This window comes from Mobula birostris, chromosome 19 (assembly GCF_030028105.1).
Source record: "Mobula birostris isolate sMobBir1 chromosome 19, sMobBir1.hap1, whole genome shotgun sequence".
NCBI lineage: Eukaryota > Metazoa > Chordata > Chondrichthyes > Myliobatiformes > Myliobatidae > Mobula > Mobula birostris.
The window spans coordinates 19,780,216-19,797,610 of record NC_092388.1 but is presented as its reverse complement, the minus strand read 5'-3'; the positions used below and the strand labels follow the sequence as shown (position 1 = coordinate 19,797,610).

Here is a 17,395-nt window from a genome sequence, read left to right as displayed (position 1 = left end):
GACTCTGTGTTAATGGTTTGTGTAGGGGAAGGGGTGGGGATGATGAGGGGGGAAGGTGTCAAGTTTGCACATCCTGTCCAGAAGGAGTGTGCTAGGCTCAAATCTTCCTCCAATAAATTATTCAAAAGCTAAGATTTTCAGTCAGTGCTGATAGAGATCTGTCATCTGCTTGATGGCACTTGTGTAACACCTTCCCTGAAAGAATTCGCTGGAGGAGTAAAGGTCAGCATAGTTCTGATGTCCAGAACATTCCAGGCACAGATGGTTGATCTTTGCTGTGATTCCTATTTTATAGCTAATTCTTTGCGCTTCAGAACCTTGCAACTCAGGGCTCAGCTTCTACCAGCAATCTTTCAGCAGGTGCAGGAGGGAAGATAGCGGAGAAACACATCAGCTAATGGTGACAAAGTGAGGACTCTCTCTGACCCCTGTCTGTCGATTCACTGAAGGATCCTAGAACACTGGCTCCATGCCTAGGTAGAGAGGTGTAATTGAGGTAGTGTTAGCCCACCCTGAAAGCCTGTGGCTTTGAGATTCCCTGGCCAGTGTAAGTCACAGTTCGTCAACAGCTCTCTGTGTGTATTTGATATCAAATTCAGTAGAAGTCACAGCCACTTGAATGTTTAAAGGATGAACAATTCTCAGACCCCAGAATGCCGATGATTTAGAAAACTGTGAAGCAGGTACACAACTAACAAGACACAAGTGATAGTTCAGTTTGAACTTCGTGGAAGAGACACGGAACAGCAATCCAACACAATTTCCCACAGCAGTGAGAAGGAACACACCCAGACGCAGCAGAATGACACAATAAAGGAGTCCAGATGTGTGTTGATCCAAAGCACGGAGAAAATTCTGTGGCCAGATTTTGAGGAGTTGATCTAAAAGTGAGCAGTAACCTCTGGATTGATCCTAATCCCAATGTGTAATTCAAGGTCGACTAATGCATGATGAGCGGCCTGTTGAATGTAGTTGAGCTGCTCTTTAGAAGAACTAGAACTGGTGTTCTCACAGGGAGACTCACCATCACCATTAGAGTGAGTTCCTATGACAGGTACATGAGCGGTAAGAGAACAGCAGAATGAGTGAATGCAGTTTCATGATCTTTGTTTTGTTTAGGCGTGGACCCATGCTGGCATTCTGTTGAAGCACAAATACAGTTTACTGGTGGGCTGTGCCTCTGTCTCAGATGTTATTGCTCAGGTAAGTTAGTTTGTACCCTTGATAATGGTGGGGAACAGAAGAAGATACAAAATTTTAAACTCTAAAATTTACTGCTGAATATTCAATACTTTACTATATTTTCTTACAATTCCTTCATTAAGTCTTCAGATCCATAAAAATGCAATTGTTTCAGCAATGTTTTACTGAATTAAAGTAACCTGAAAAATTGTGCTTCTAAGATTTATTCCGTGAATTCAGTTACATTAGTTTAGCTATTCGTCCATCCACCCCCCCAGCCGTGCCACTCAGCAATTCCCGATTTAATCCTAGCCTAATCATGGGATAATTTAGAATGACCAATTAACCGACCAACCGGTTCATCCTTGGTCTGGGGAAAGAAAACTGACTACCTGATGGAAACCCACACAGTCATGGGGAGAATGTATAATCTCCCCGTGACAGAGGTGGGAATGGAAACCGTGTCACTGGTACCGTAATGCGTTCTGCTAACCGCTACACTACCGTGCCACACCAGCACAGCAGAAATGTGGGTGAGGAAATGTGCTAGTTGTAGATGACCAGAAACAATAGAATGCAAATAAATCTCAGCTATACAGGAGTGTTGGTTTTAAGGAGATCGTTCATGTGAAAAGTTTACCTGATATCCATCCTGCAGATTATTGTCTCAATATCTGAATCTAGCCAATGTTTATGATCAATTAATTGCCTATTGAATATTGGAAAGCCTAGATGGAGTGGATGTGGAGAGGATGTTTCCTGTTCCAGAGGAGTCTAGACCAACCACAGAATAGAAGGCCATCCCTTTAGATGAAGAGGTGAAGAGAAATTTCTTCAGCCATAGGGTGGAGAATCTGTGGAATTCATTGCTATAGATGGCCATGGAGGCAGTCATTGGATATATTTTAAGTGGAAGTTGATAGGTTCTTGATTAGTAAGGGTGTCAAAGGTGACAGGGCGAAGACAGATGAATGGGGTTGAGAGGGGTGATAAATCAGCCGTGTTGAAAAGGTGGAGCAGACTCCCTGGGCTGAGAGGTTTAATTCTGCTCCTAATGCCTTTTTTGTCTTATGGTCTAAATAATTGCTATTGCATGATAAATATTTAATATAAACTTCTGATCCTCTTCATCATCCAGACTTTAAAAACTTATTAAAAGTTTTTATTTAAATGCAGTGACAATACCATAGCAGAAAAATAGAGAACTTGGAATTAGTACAGAGAGGCATTTCGCAATTGGTGAAATTGTGTGTGTTGCTCACAATTGGTTGTTGAGCTATTTCATTAAAAATGTCAAGTTCAGATGTAACAGATTATTTAGATAAGAGATGCCAACACTGTTTATTAAGATATAAAATTAGCTGAATCTGATTAATTTCTAGCAATTTGGGTGAGAATCAGTCTGTTTTATCTCGCCACAGTATCAAGTTTACACTCTTCCTATTACAAAATGTACCTTTACAGGAGTCCAATATTGTAACCTCCATCGTCATTGATGATAGCTGCATGAGTCTATGATTACCTTTGTTACAACCAAGTACTTCCTGACCTGCACTAAATCTATAGCCAATGGTCCTCTGTACCCTCATTCCACTGATTTAGCACATTTTAACAGTCCAGATTTACTTTCAAGCATCCTTCAGCTGACTTTAAATTTTCCCTGAAATCTTCATTTATTCTGCATTACTTTTCCCTTTAGTAATGCAAGTTAACCTTGTTCACTCCATTGTCAAAAAGTCACCAAATAGAATAAAGGGCTCTCCGGGTGTGACCTTTGTGGCCCTCTGAATGTGCAAACTTGCAAAGTGTTGATATAAGCTCTATGTGGTCAAGGTGGTGATACCACTTCCATTCTTTTTACTAATCTGTTGATACCTTGAATATAGTAAATGATGAGATAACCAGTAACTCAGGTCTTTCTCATTTTCCTATTTATTAATGTTTATTGTTTCTGAGTAGCTTTTGGTATTATATTTATCAGTGACCAAATGTACTCGGCATTCAGTTTCATTTATAGAATTTTAGTATCAATACCAGACATCTCCTCAACTCTTTGTTTTGCAAATTTAACCACCCTTTTTAAGTTCAAAGGAAGATTTATTATCAGAGTACATACATGTCACTACATACAACCCTGAGATTCTTTTTCCTGTAGGTATACTTAGCAAATCTATGGAACAGTAACTTTAAACAGGTCAATGAACAATAAACTGTGCAAATGCAAATTTAAATAAATAGCAATAAGTAATGAGAGCACGAAATAACAAGATAAAGAGTCCTTAAGGTGAGACCATCAGTTGTGGGATCACCAGAAATAGAATGGGTGTAGTTATCACCTTTTGTTCAAGAGCCTGATGGTTGAGAGTTGTAATTGTTCTTGGACCTTGTGGTGCAAGTCCTGAGGCACCTGTACCTTCTACCTGATTGGAACAGCAAGATAGGAGCATGGCCTGGGTGGTGAGGATCTTAACAATTTCTTAAAATTGTTTTTATGAAAACAATTCTAGATTTTTTTGTTTCATCTTAATGATCCAGTAACTGAAATCTGTATAATGATTTATTATAAACAAATTATAGACAAGTTTTGGCTAATCAAATTTACCTCTTTTTCCAGATTGTATTTGTATCCATTTTGCTTCACAGTCATTTGGAATGTACAGAGCCCCTCCTGATTCCAATTCTGGCCTTGTACATGGGAGTGATGGTTCGTTTTACCATGGTGGGCCTTGGATACTATAAGAATGTGCATGATATCATTCCTGAAAGAAGTGGACCTGAAATGGGGGTAAATATTAAGGTCACTGAGCTAGCAAAGGGGAAAGATTTTGAACAATTTAAAATCAAAGGAGTCACAGGATAAGTAGCAGTAAGTATTAAAAATGCTAGTATGAGAACATTGGGTCTCTAATTGAACTTAAAGGATGCACACAATTGGAAATTGACAAATTTTTTCATATTTTAACACACCCATTTTTCACTTGTTTTACAATATGTGGTGTAACTTCTCTGTTTTGCTCTTTAAGTGCATCTGCATTATCAACTGCTCGTTTTTGTCTGTTACTGGCATCTGGCAGTTAGACATGGCTCAGTTCCCATGGCTTAGAGTCAAGCCAACACACACTACTTGATCTAAGCAGCACGGCTTAAGTCAGCAAGTCTTGGTGAAACACTTGGCCAAATTCATTTTGGGTTTGTAGCTTCTCAGTTGATGCATTCAGAGTGCTTAGAGACTAGCTCCAACATTATATTAGCTTGCTAAAAGTATGAGAATATCAGTTCACAACAGTTGTTCAAGGCTCATGGCCATTTTAGGACTGAGGGCAAATACTCAGTTTGTTAAATAGCTCAAAAAGTAATACTTTGTATTTATTCAAAGTCTTAAAATCATGCTAAGGTGTTGAATGGATCCACAGGGATGAAATCAGGACATTAAGACCAAGAATTATGGGAGGCAAGTCACTTCCCTACTTGCCTTATAAGTGGAATACAAGGCAGAGCTGCCATCATATTATATACTCAGCACCAGACCTAGAATTAATTACAACCCTTTTGTCATCTTCAATCCAACAACTTAGTAATGAACAACTTACAAGTCTGAAGGTGATCCAATTATTCTTCTGCTCTCTAATAATTAACAAGTCCTTTATTCGACCTAAATTACTACCGCTTCCCTAGTGATCCCCTCCATAATTTAACAAAATTTCATGTGTCACCTATCAAGTCCTTTTTCAAAAATTCAAGGATGTTATGTTTCTATTTGCCCTTCATCCACATTCTGAGAACTATCAGATTTACCCAATGGGATTTCCCTTTGATAAAAATATGTTGATTCAGCCTCTTTGTATGCACAACTTTTCAAGTGTCCTGTAAGTATTTCTTGAATAATGCATTTCAGCACATTACTATAGACATCAGATTGTGGACAGTGCATCCCTCTCTTTTGCTCATTTTACTCATTCAAGTAAGAATGATCTATATACAAAGAATTTCAAAATCACTACCACTATTGCCACTATCTCTGTTGCTTTCTCTTTCAGTACCAGGAGATCTATAGCATTTATTTGCTTTTAATTGCACTGATATCTACGGTGCTCTTAAATACCAACAGTAATTGCTTTAAGTTTTTCACTTCCTTTATATCATTGGTTCCTTAATATTCTAATGTTTACTTTGAAGACATACTGTATAGAATAGTTGTTGAACATTATTCCCATTTCCTTGTCCTCACTATAATTATTGCCATCTCTCAGTGTCTGATCTCTAATTTTTTAATGAGTTGTAGTGGCTCTATTTATTGCTATGTACTTTCAAGAATCTTATTTCCCATTTTGACTGTCTTTTGGTTTCTAAAATCTTTCAGTCTTATTATTTTCAAAGTTATCAGCCATTTTTCTAAAATCTTTCAGTCTTATTATTTTCAAAGTTATTAGCCATATTTCATCTAACACCATTCTAAATATCTTTGGTAAATCAGAAATGGAACAAATTCTTTGCAGATGTTTTCTTTATTTCTCATTGAAATTAATATTTGAGAATAATGGAATAGTTACATTTCTTTAAATTACATACAAGCAGTTGTTTTATTCTTATTTTCTAACTTGGTCATCTTCTCCAAACTGTGTAATCCGGCTGTAAGCTTATAAATTTCTGGAAGTGAGAACATCATTCTCAAACCTCAGCCTTCCTTTTGCAATTTCATTGTATTATGGTTGACCTGTCCTAGAGAATTCTTCAGTGTATGATTATCAAGTAACTTGTTTCAGTTTGCAAAACTTTGGAGATAATCTTTACTCTCATTAGTCCATTGCATATTGTTTGGAGAAACATTTTCAAATGTGTTTTATGAAGCGAAATATAGATGTTACAATGCACGCACTAAAAGAAAAATGAAAGGTAGAATTATAATGTGAGAGGGTGTGGAAGGCTCAAAAGGGATAATGAGAAATAATTAATTTAAAAGGATAGTTTTGGGTCCAGAGTAGTAGAAAATGGACATAAAGTCACTTCTGTTTGATGTCCTTGGAGTTCTGCGTTAGATCTGAACTTCCTTTCCTTTCTGTAGGGTGAGGCTACAATAAAGAAGATGCTGGCTTTCTGGTGGCCTTTGGCCTTGATACTAGCCACTCAGCGAATCAGCAGACCCATAGTCAATTTGTTTGTGTCTCGTGATCTGGGAGGAAGTCGAACAGCCACAGAGGTGAGTTTATTTTAGTCCATTAGGACTATAAGATATATGAGCAAATTAGGCCTTTTGGCCTATTGAACCTGCTTTGCCATTTTATTAATGGCTGATCCATTTCCAGACATCCCACCTCTCCCGGAACTTCCTGGAGTCTCCCGCATATTAGTAGTGGCTCCCTGATGCCCGCAAATTATATACAATATCACGGAAATCAATTTTTTTGAGAGCGAGTGAGAGAAAAGCAAGAGAGAGAGCGAGCGAGAAAGCAAGTGAGAGCAAAAGCAAGCGAGAGAGGGAGAGAGAGCAAGCGAGAGAGAGAGAGAGCGAGAGCGCACCATTGCAGAGTGGTCCGAAAATTATATAAGACGTACGTTACCCCAGACTACACTAAAGTGTACCCCTGCCTAATAGGGGTCAAAATAATGACAGTGTTGCTCGTTGCACTGTTTGCAACAATGACTCTTCTATTGCCCATGGCGGGTTAAGACTGTAAAAGGCATGTTGAGGTGAGTTTAACAGGTGTCATTCATTCATTAGCATAGGTAACGTTATTTAAACTAGCTGGCTAGCTGCTAAGGAGCTACTCTATTGCAGACATCCCACCTCTCCCAGAAGTCTCCCGCAAATTGATGGTGCTACCTCCCTGAAATGTGTTTTTGCAGGGTGGGATGTCTGCATTTCCCTCTCAGCCCTAGTCTCGTGCCTTCTCACCATAACCCTTCGTGCTCTGACTAATAACTTATACACTGTAAGTTCAGAAATCAGATTTACAGGGACAATATCCAAATGAAAGTTTGGATACGTTTATACCAAACACCCCCTCATCTTCACCTCTACCATTTCCACCACTGTGGTTCCTTGATTTATGGAAGTGCACCATAGAGCCCTGTATTTCGTGCTGCTGGTCTCCAATGAAATCGCAATCCATTTTACGTTATTGTAATTATGTTACTTTGATTTCTGTTTTTAAAAAGTATTTTATAAATTATTGATTAATAATAATTCAATACATTTAGTAAAGCATTAATAAAAAGAAGCTTTGATTTTCATTTGCAACCACAATGTTTTATAGGAATGTTCACTTGAATAATGACCACCTTTGCAGAGAAAGCGATAAATAGGTCACTTTATACTTGAGTAAGCAAAGTGAAATTCTTTAATTCTTAATGTGATGTCACTTGTACATGTTGTCATTGTGACATAAATGATGAACAGCTCCCTGATCCATTATTCTCTATACAAAGATTACTCAACCATTCATGACACATGTATCCCCTGTAAGCAGATTTAACATTGTCATTGTTCTATTCATACATGTGATTAAAATTTTAAATGACATAGCTATCACTTATAGTAGAAGCCAGTCAATTGAATTGTTTTAGTATTTAGAAAATACACACTTTGCCATTTTGCAATTGTTAATTAAATTTAAATCTTAAAGTTATACCGCACAGAAATGGGTCCTTCAGCAATCTATGTTCATACTGATTATCATCTATCCTAGCCACCCACTAAATACTCATAAATGGGATTAGATATTTTTCTAATCCCATTTATGAGTACTGGGTGAATAGCCTTCTATGTCTTGGCAGTTTAAGAGTTTGTCCATATATTTCTTTGATGCAAGAGTCTCTGCCTCCAGAACTTTCTCAGACAATGTGTTCCAGATCACCCTTTCCCTCAAATTCCCTCCAAACCTTTTATGACTTACCTTAAATCTATGCCCTCTGGTTTTACACAAACAAGAGAAATTCTGCTGATGCTGAAAACCCAAGCTATGCACACAAAAATGCTGAAGGAACTCAGCAGGCCAGGGTATAAGTGACATTTCAGGCTGAGACCCTTCCAAAGCTCTGTGCCAGTTTGGAGCCTCCCTGTGCATGGTCCCAAGTGACAGAAAGCAAACTCCAAAAGAGCTCCATGTTCACAATATATTGGCATCATTCCAATGGTCAAGATGGCAACTGTGTACATTGCTCCCATAGTCAACATCTTCTGGATCGACCACGAAACTACTTATTTCATTTCTGTATTCCATCTCAAATGTGTTTCTGGAACTGTTGGAGCCTAAGGGTCAAGGCCTGAAATGTCGACTATACTCTTTTCCATAGATGCTGCCTGGCCTGCTGAGTTCCTCCAGCATTTTGTGTGTGTGTTGCACTCTGGTTTTAGATACCTTATGAGGAAACGTCCCTTACTATCCATGTTTTTATGTGCCTCACAATTTTATATACTGCAATCAAGCCCCCGATCTTCTCCTCCACTCTAAAGAAAACAAACCCAGTCTATCCAGTCTCCCCTCATAATTGAAATTTTCTGCCCAAGGCAATATCCTGGCAAATCTCTTCAGAAACCTCTTCTGTACAACCATGTCTTCCTTATAATGTGGCAAACTAAACTGTACATAATACTTCAATTGAGACCTACTGTATGTTTTACAAAGTTGTACCGTGACTACTAAGCTCTTCGATTCTTTTGCTCTGGCTAATGAAGGCCAGCATTCAGTATGCTTTCTCCACTATTTCCTATGCTACTACCTTTGGGGATTCATGAATTGTCACACCAAGGTCCCCTTATTCATCGATATTCAGCAGATCTTATTTATGTTATGTGTCCTACCTTTATTGGATCTCCCAAAATGCATCACCTTACACCTCTACAGATTAAACTGCATCTACTGTTGCTCAGCCTAACTGAGCAGTTGATCAATATCATTTTATGTTCCAAAAACATTCACTATCAATGCCACAAATTTTCATGTCAAACTTAATATTCGTACCTCCTATGTTTGTACCTAAGTTACAAATTTGTATGACAATTCGTAAGTGTTTCAGTACTCGTCTGTATGGTACAAACACTAGTCTTATCACAAAAGGAATCCTCCAATGACACTTCCTGTCTCCAAGGTGACTACAGATTGAATATGCCACTTGGATCCAATGGGTTATATTCTTTTGGACCGCTGGGGCCTACATCAATATGCTTTGTTACTTCAAAAAATTCATTCCAATTAATCAAACAGGAGTACTCACCAACAAAGTGCCCACTATCTCTGATCTTTCACTGATCAACCCCTGTCCTCGCAATGAAGATTAATCCTGTCCCTCTGCACTTTTTCCACTAACTTCCCCACCATTGATATTAGACGCACTGGCCTGTAATGAACTGGATTATTACCATTGCCCTTCTTGAATAAAGCTACCATATATGATGTCCTGGCATGTTACTTGTGGCCAGCGAAGATTTAAGCTCAACTTTTATTTTCCTTTTGTAAATGTACTTTGAGGAAAAATAATTGAATAATCATTTCAAAAAGGATAACATTAAACAAAAGGGAAGTCTGCAGGAAATTAGGAAAAATAGATCCTGATTTTGGTATTCGTGGTACTTCCCCTCAAACAGCTGATTTACTGTTAATTGGAAACTGTACACATGAAGAGTTTGTACTGATGGCTTTGTGTGGCTACAATTGCACACAAAATGAACTGTATTCAAACACAAAAAATTGTACTTGCTGTTTTAAGAAGAAGCACACTGTTTAACAAGAGAAATGTCATGATCCTTTATTATTTCCTTTTGAAAGAGACCAAAGCATAGAAAACATTCTTGCAGTTGGCAGGAGGGCAGTGGCAGATTGACATAGTACTGCAAATTGAAATGTAATCATCCTCCACTGAAATAAGAGAATTGCCTTTGGAAAAACTTGCTAAAAGTCTGATGAGATTTTGACCTGCAATTCTTTCAACCCTACTTGATACTGATAATATCAATGCAATTATTAATTGGCAGCTAATGGTTATTATTCCAAAACAAATTCCTTCATTCCTTTCCACATGCAATCTAGGAACCAGCAAGTCAACAGAAAGTTAGGTAGTGTGGTTAACAGCTAATCTGCAATCATCAATTTAATGTTCATGATCAAACCAAATATTATTCTGTATGAGAAAGTTATACAAATAGATTTCTGTGAACTTATTAACATTTAATTCTGTTTTTTTTTAAAACTCTTTTAAGGCCGTTGCAGTTCTGACAGCAACTTACCCAGTTGGTCACATGCCTTATGGCTGGTTGACTGAGCTTCGAGCAGTTTATCCTGCTTTTGACAAGGTAATGCTAAGCACAGCAAATGCACAGACAGTTGAATGATGATGACAAGGAAGAAACCTCATATCACTGTTAGGTTCACAAAAATTTGGTTCTGATATGTGTACACTATGGGTGTTGATGGTTCTTTCAATGTTAGCACTTTTCAGCCAGTTAATCTTGTATGCATATTCAATCTTAACGTACTTAGTAAAAGAATTCGATTTGTCCATTGACTCCATTTCGTGAGATTTAGAAATAAATTATTATTTATGATAATACTGCAATGTTAAAAAAAAATATATATATAACCTATCTTTAAATCTGAAATTTCCAGAGTTGTCTTATTTTAAGAATTGTGGCTTTGGAAATTCTGTTACTGAACATGAAGCTTTTATGCAGTAGGACTTGACTGAAAATTCTGTTATTGTTATGAACACGCGCAAGTCTTCAGTAATTGCTTATGGTGCACATACACATGGAGCCACAGTGATGTTAGAGAATTAGTCTTGCTCCTTGATTACTCAATGGCCCATCAGATGCTGCTGCAAGCGTGACGATGAATGATTTAGCAGGATGGGTTGGTCCTCAAGGATGCTACTGATGTGGATTGTGTATATTTCAAAATTAAATGGTGTAGTACCTTAGAGGTTAACACAATGCTTTACAGCACCAGCTGTAAGATTCAAATGCCACCACTGTCTTTAAGGAGTTTGTACCACAGAGTCTCCCCATGACCACATGGGATTCTTCTGGGCACTCTGGTTTCCTCCCACATTCCAAAGACATCTGGTTAGGGTTAATAAGCTGTGGACGTGCTATGTTGGTGCTGGAAGCATGGCGATGCTGGTGGGATGCCTCCAGCACAATCCTCGCTGATTTGATTTGTTGCAAACAACACATTTCACTGTATGTTTCGATGTACGTGTGACAAATAAATCTAATCTTTATATTTTATTGTAAGGCTTGAAGCACCTGAGAAAGTGAATAATGTGATATTTCTTCCTACACTGATACAATGTGCATTAAACTTCCAGTCATCAATTTTAGCTGCCCACTCTCCCCACCTTTATGTTTCCATTTCTGATTAAAGCCTCCAGGCACCCATGGCACAGAGCACATGCTTCTTCCTGCGAACACGCACCATGTCCTGTCCTTTAGCCGTAGCCATTTGAACTGTACACAGTGTAGACACTGCCAGTATTGCTGTGATACTGTGTACAACAATGTAGACCGATGAGTTCAGTTAACGTATGAATGGGTTGGCAGTCTTGGTGCAGTAATTATTTTAACAGTGAGCTGACTAGGGATGGTGGGGGGAGGGGAACATTATGTGATCATCACACACAGACATTTTCTCAAAAGTTTCAGCTGCTTAGTAGCATCTCCAATGGACAGGATGGTAAGAAGCCGCAGAGGTTTGTAGACTCAGCCAGCTCGATCACGGGCACAACCCTCCTCACCACCGAGGACACCTTCAAGAAGCAATGCCTCACCATTCAGGGCTGTCACTATCTGGGGCACACCTTCTTTTCATTGTTAACAACAGTGAGGAAGAGCAGGAGCCTGAAGACTCATACGCAATGGTTCAGAGACAGCTTCTTCCCCTCCGCCAAGAGGCTTGTGAATGGTCCATGAATGCTACCTCATTATTCCTGTTATTTTGCACTATTTATGTTGTAATTTATAATAATTGTATGTCCTGGCACTGTAATGCTCTTGCAAAACAACAAACTTCACATCAAGGATGTTATGTTGAGGCTTTATAAAGCACTGGTGAGGCCTCATTTGGGGTACTCTGAGCAGTTTTGGGCCTCTTATCTAACAAAGGATGTGCTGACATTGGGGAGGGCTCAAAGAAGGTTCACAAAAATGATTCTGGGATTGAAAGGCTTGTCATACGAGGTATGCGTTGGCTCTGGGCCTTTACTCACTGGAATTCAGAAGAGTGAAGGATGACCTCTTTGAAATCTCTCGAATGTGGAGAGGATGTTTCCTGTGATGGAAGAATCTAAGACCAGAGGACACAGCCTCAGAATTGAGGGGTGTCCTTTTAGCATGGCGATGAAGAGGAGCTTCGTTAGCCAGAGAGTAGTGAATCTGTGGAATCCCATTGCCAGAGGCGGCTGTGGAGGCCAAGTCACTGGGTATACTTAAGGCAGAGGTTGATAGATTTTTGATTGGTCAGGGCATGAAGGGATATGGGGAGAAGGCAGGAGATTGGGACTGAGAGGGATCATAAAACAGCCATGATGAAATGGCAGAGCAAACTCAATGGACCAAATGGCCTAATTCTGCTCCTGGATCTTCTGGTCTTATAAGACATTGATGATAAATCTGATTGTGATTGTAATGTCCCTTAAGGAGAGGGGCAGTAAGGTTTTAGTGCACCTGTACAGGAAAGAATGAATTGCTGACCAATGTACTTTGTGATTAGTTAAAAGCTGGAAACACTGGAAAGAGGTTTCTACATCTATAAAGATCATTAAATTGTCTTATATAAGTACCGAAAATTATTTAATAACACTGTAATGGAATTTTTATCTCAAAATAATAATTGATACTGATTACGATCTAGGTTGCATGAAAAAATTGATAATAGTATTCTTATACCAGTTGTTAAAACTGCAATCTTTATTGGGATTGTTGTTTTCAACAATGCATTGTCAATTCATCATTTATTTATGAAAATAATTATAAAAGTGATTAATTCAGCCAGCATTTTGTAACATTAACTTCAGGCATTGTAAAAACTGGCCGCTCAAATCGTTTATCATTACAAACTATTGAATCATTTAGAAGCTAATGAATGACAGTTTAAAAAATATAATATTTTGTTATTATGATACCAGCAACTATTTTTTTAAAATTTTATTACAGAACAATCCCAGCAATAAACTTGGAAACATCATCAATAAATCACACATCAAGAGATTTACTTTTACCTGCTTGGCTATCTCCGTCACAGTGAGTACAGAGCTTCTGGACCAAAGTTATTTTGATGGTTTATGGTAATTAATTTAATTCTCTTTATAAATTCCAGTTTTTAAGCAAGAAACAAAAGAATACCAACAAATCTATCAAGTAATTGGAAAGGCAAATGGAATCTTGGCCTCTGTTGCAAAGGGGATTCAGTATAAAAGTACTTAAGTCCTACTGTAAATGCGTAGAGAGCACTGGTGAAATTACATCTGAAATACTGTGTGCCATTGTGATCTGCTAATTTAAGGAAGATATTCTTGTTCTGAAGGCTGTTCAAAAGAAGGTTCACTGGATTAATTCTCAAGTTGACAGGGGTTCTGTCAGCAGGAATAATTCAACAAGTTGGAATTGCATACATTCGTGTTTAGAAGGGTGATGGATGGTCTCATTAAAACATGCAAGATTCTGAGGGGATTTTAGATATTGAGATATTTCCCGCAGTGAGAAATCCAGAAATACACTAGAGTACATTTTTTTTTCCATAAGGAAGAAGTCTTCCTGTTTATGGTGGAGATGAGAAGCAATTTCTTCTGAGGCTCTCAAATCTTTAGAATTGGGAATGTAGAAAAGAATAGGGGTTATGGAGCTGAGGCCAAGAGCAGAGCAGTTATTATTTTATTAAATAGGGAAGCAGGTTTAAGGAATCATTTAGCTTACAGCTGCTTATATTACTCATAAACTTAAGTTTGTATTGTAAGGCAAACTGTTGGTAAATTAAAGCCATCACTGATGGGCCTGCGCCTTTCTCTATGGTGCAAAATTAAAGTAAGCTTCTACACTATTTTCATGTTACTGAACATAAAAATACTTCTATCTGTATCAGATCTTCAACGTAACAAAATATCCCAGCGTCCTCATGAACTCAAATTGATGCTAATTCATTTAAAGAGGTATTAATGTTGGTTTGGTCAAAGTGGTAGGCTGAAATGACTATCTTTAAGGAGCAAACTTTTAGTAAAGAGGATTCAGGAGAAAAATCCACAGCATTGTGCCTTGACAGTTAAAAGCTTTGCTGTCAGTAATAGAGCAAATCAGAGATTTTACTTTTGTCCAGAACCAGAGAAGCTATAGAGCACTACAGCACAGAAACAAGCCCTTCAGCCCATCTAGTCCATGCCAGCCTGGTTTTCTACATAATCTCATCTACCTGCAACAGGACCATAGCCGTCCATACCACTCTCATCTGTGTACCTATCCAAACTTTTAAGTGTTACTGTTGAATCCACATCTGCCACTTCCACTGGCAGTTCACTCCCCGCTTGCATCACCCCTTCAGGTTCCCCCTAAATATTTCACCTTTTACCCTAAACCAGTGACCTGTAGTTCCAGTCTCACCCAACCTGAGGGGGTAAAAACCTACTCAGAGTTATATGACTGAAGCAAATTACACAGGTGGGATGGAGTATTGCTTAACTGGGAGTCTTATACGTTGGTAAGCACTGTGGTAATGGCTGAAAATTACTTGGTCTGTACTAGCTTTTGGCCTTCAGAGTTTTGGATGATAAGTTTACGGAGGTGAGACGGAGATAGCCTGCCAAGAGCCTTCTGAATTGGATGTAAAAGTTCCTGCAGCACCGTTTCAGAAAGAGCAAAGGAATTATCACAGACATTTTGTCCAGTAATTATCATTAAATCAGCATCAGTCAAACACCTGCTCATTTTTACATACACATTTGGCTGTCATATCTCCAGCTTTATAATTGGTAAGTCAGAGTATTAATTGGTTTTAAAGCCCTTTGGGAAGCTTTAGGAAGAGGTGAAAGGTGCTTTATAAATGTCAACACATATAAAATGCTAGAGGAACTTAGCAGGCAAGGCAGCATCTGTGGAAAAGAAATGCCATGTATCATTATAAATGTCTTATGATTTCCTATCATAAGAGATGGAACCTAAAATGTTACTTGCTCTAGATGCCTGTATCCTCTGTTATTTAAAGAAGGAAACTTGAAAAAGTGGAGGTTGATAGGTTTTTGAATAGTAAGGGTGTCAAAGGTTATGGGGAGAAGGCAGGAGAATGGAGTGAGAGAGTTAACAACTCAGCCATGATCAAACAGTGGAGCAGACTTGTTGAAACAAATGGCCTAATTGTGCACCTACATCTAATGGTCTTATGAATTGACTGGAGATATCCAGCTCTTATTAGAAATCTTGGATGAGGATAGAAGTAATATAGAACAAGGAATCTTTGAGTTTACAGTTTAATACATTGAGAGTATGCAAGGCAGGCTTTTCATTATACCTCACTGTATGTGATAATAATAAACCAATTCCAACTGAGCAATAGGAAAGTAGATGTCTGTAGCCTGTTAAGAGCAAAAATCATTTGACTAAGATGACTGAATTCTTAAAGTAACAGAGGTGGCGGATAAGGATGGAGTGATTAATGTGCTTGTAAGTTGTAATCAATAATTGACAATGTGTCACATAATAGATGTTAACAATATTAAAATGCATAGGATTGAAGGAATACAGCAGTTTGCCCACAGGTTTAGCTAAGACATAAAAATGCCAAAATAATGGTGAACAATTATTTTTCTGACTAGAGGGAGACTTATAATGGATTTCCTCAGAAGTCAACAGCATGACCACTGCCACTTTTGATATATGTTAATGATCTGGACTTGGAGATGCAAGATATGACTTTTAGGCTTTCAGATGGACAGAACTTAGAAATGTGGTCATTAAATAAGATACGTAGTATTGATCAAAAGACAACATTTACTCAGAAGATGACATTTTTAATTTCAACTACACGTGATTAGTTGATAGCTGGAACTAAAGACAATGTGAACTAAAAGATTCAATCTTTAAAGAGCCCTAAGAGCAGCTGCGATATGTTTGAAGATTACGGGACAAGATGATGAAGAGAATGAGTATTGTGAAATGATGTTATGTTCAAACATCTTGAACAGTAATTAGACAGCTGGAGCATTCTGGAATATTAAGTCAAGGTTTTGGGGAGGATGCCGAAATTTACTGGAAGAAATGGGCTCGCATTTAAGACCATAAGACAAAGGAGCAGAAGTAGGCCATTCAGCCCATCGAGTCTGCTCCGCCATTTTTATCATGAGCTGATCCATTTTTTCCTATTTAGTCCCACTCCCCTGCCTTCTCACCATAACCTTTGATGCCCTGGCTACTCAGATACCTATCAATCTCTGCCTTAAATACATCCAATGACTTGGCCTCCACTGCTGCCCGTGGCAACAAATTCCATAGATTCACCACCCTCTGACTAAAAAAATTTCTTCGCATTTCTGTTCTGAATGGGCGCCCTTCAATCCTTAAGTCATGCCCTGTCGTACTAGACTCCCCCATCATGGGAAACAACTTTGCCACATCCACTCTGTCCATGCCTTTTAACATTTGAAATGTTTCTATGAGGTCTCCCCTCATTCTTCTAAGAGTCCAAGAGCGGACAAACGTTCTTCATATGTTAACCCTCTCATTTCCGGAATCATTCTAGTGAATCTTCTCTGTACCCTCTCCAACGTCAGCACATCCTTTCTTAAATAAGGAGACCATTTCTGTGGAGTTTGCAGAATAGCTGGGCATTCTCCTCGGAGCAAAGAAGACTGAGTGGAGAATTAGTAGAAATTATGATGTCCTGATGGAATAAATAACAAAATTCCTTTGTCATTGGAGAAGGGTTTGTAATCAAAGGATGGAGATTTAAGATGATTGGCAAAAGAAGAAAATGAAACAATTTTGTTTAGCAAAATATCCTGGTCTGAAAGGAACCATCTGCAAACGTTGTGGAAACTGATCCAATAGTAATATTTCAAAGTGAACTCAATGAAGAGGCAAAGAATGAGAATAAAACCAATTTGATAAGCTATCAGACAATATTTTCTGTCTGTATTCTACACAGATAACCTACCTTGCCTCGACCGATTATCACCGAAGCCCCATTGAACCAAAACCTTCTTACTCTGTCTCCCTCTACTCCGCCGCCTGCTCTATAAA

At 38.4% G+C, this 17,395-nt stretch overlaps 1 protein-coding gene across 2 annotated transcripts in view; it reads left to right on the top strand.

The window, feature by feature from the left end:
• Positions 1-17,395, top strand: part of LOC140212463 (progressive ankylosis protein homolog B-like) — a 163,753-nt gene that overhangs the window by 105,609 nt on the left and 40,749 nt on the right. For both annotated transcript variants that reach the window (XM_072283296.1, XM_072283297.1), the window contains 5 exons: positions 1,120-1,203; positions 3,797-3,967; positions 6,245-6,379; positions 10,379-10,471; positions 13,328-13,414. In XM_072283296.1, the coding sequence (XP_072139397.1) occupies positions 1,120-1,203; positions 3,797-3,967; positions 6,245-6,379; positions 10,379-10,471; positions 13,328-13,414 (570 nt within the window). The remainder of the gene's footprint in view (positions 1-1,119; positions 1,204-3,796; positions 3,968-6,244; positions 6,380-10,378; positions 10,472-13,327; positions 13,415-17,395) is intronic.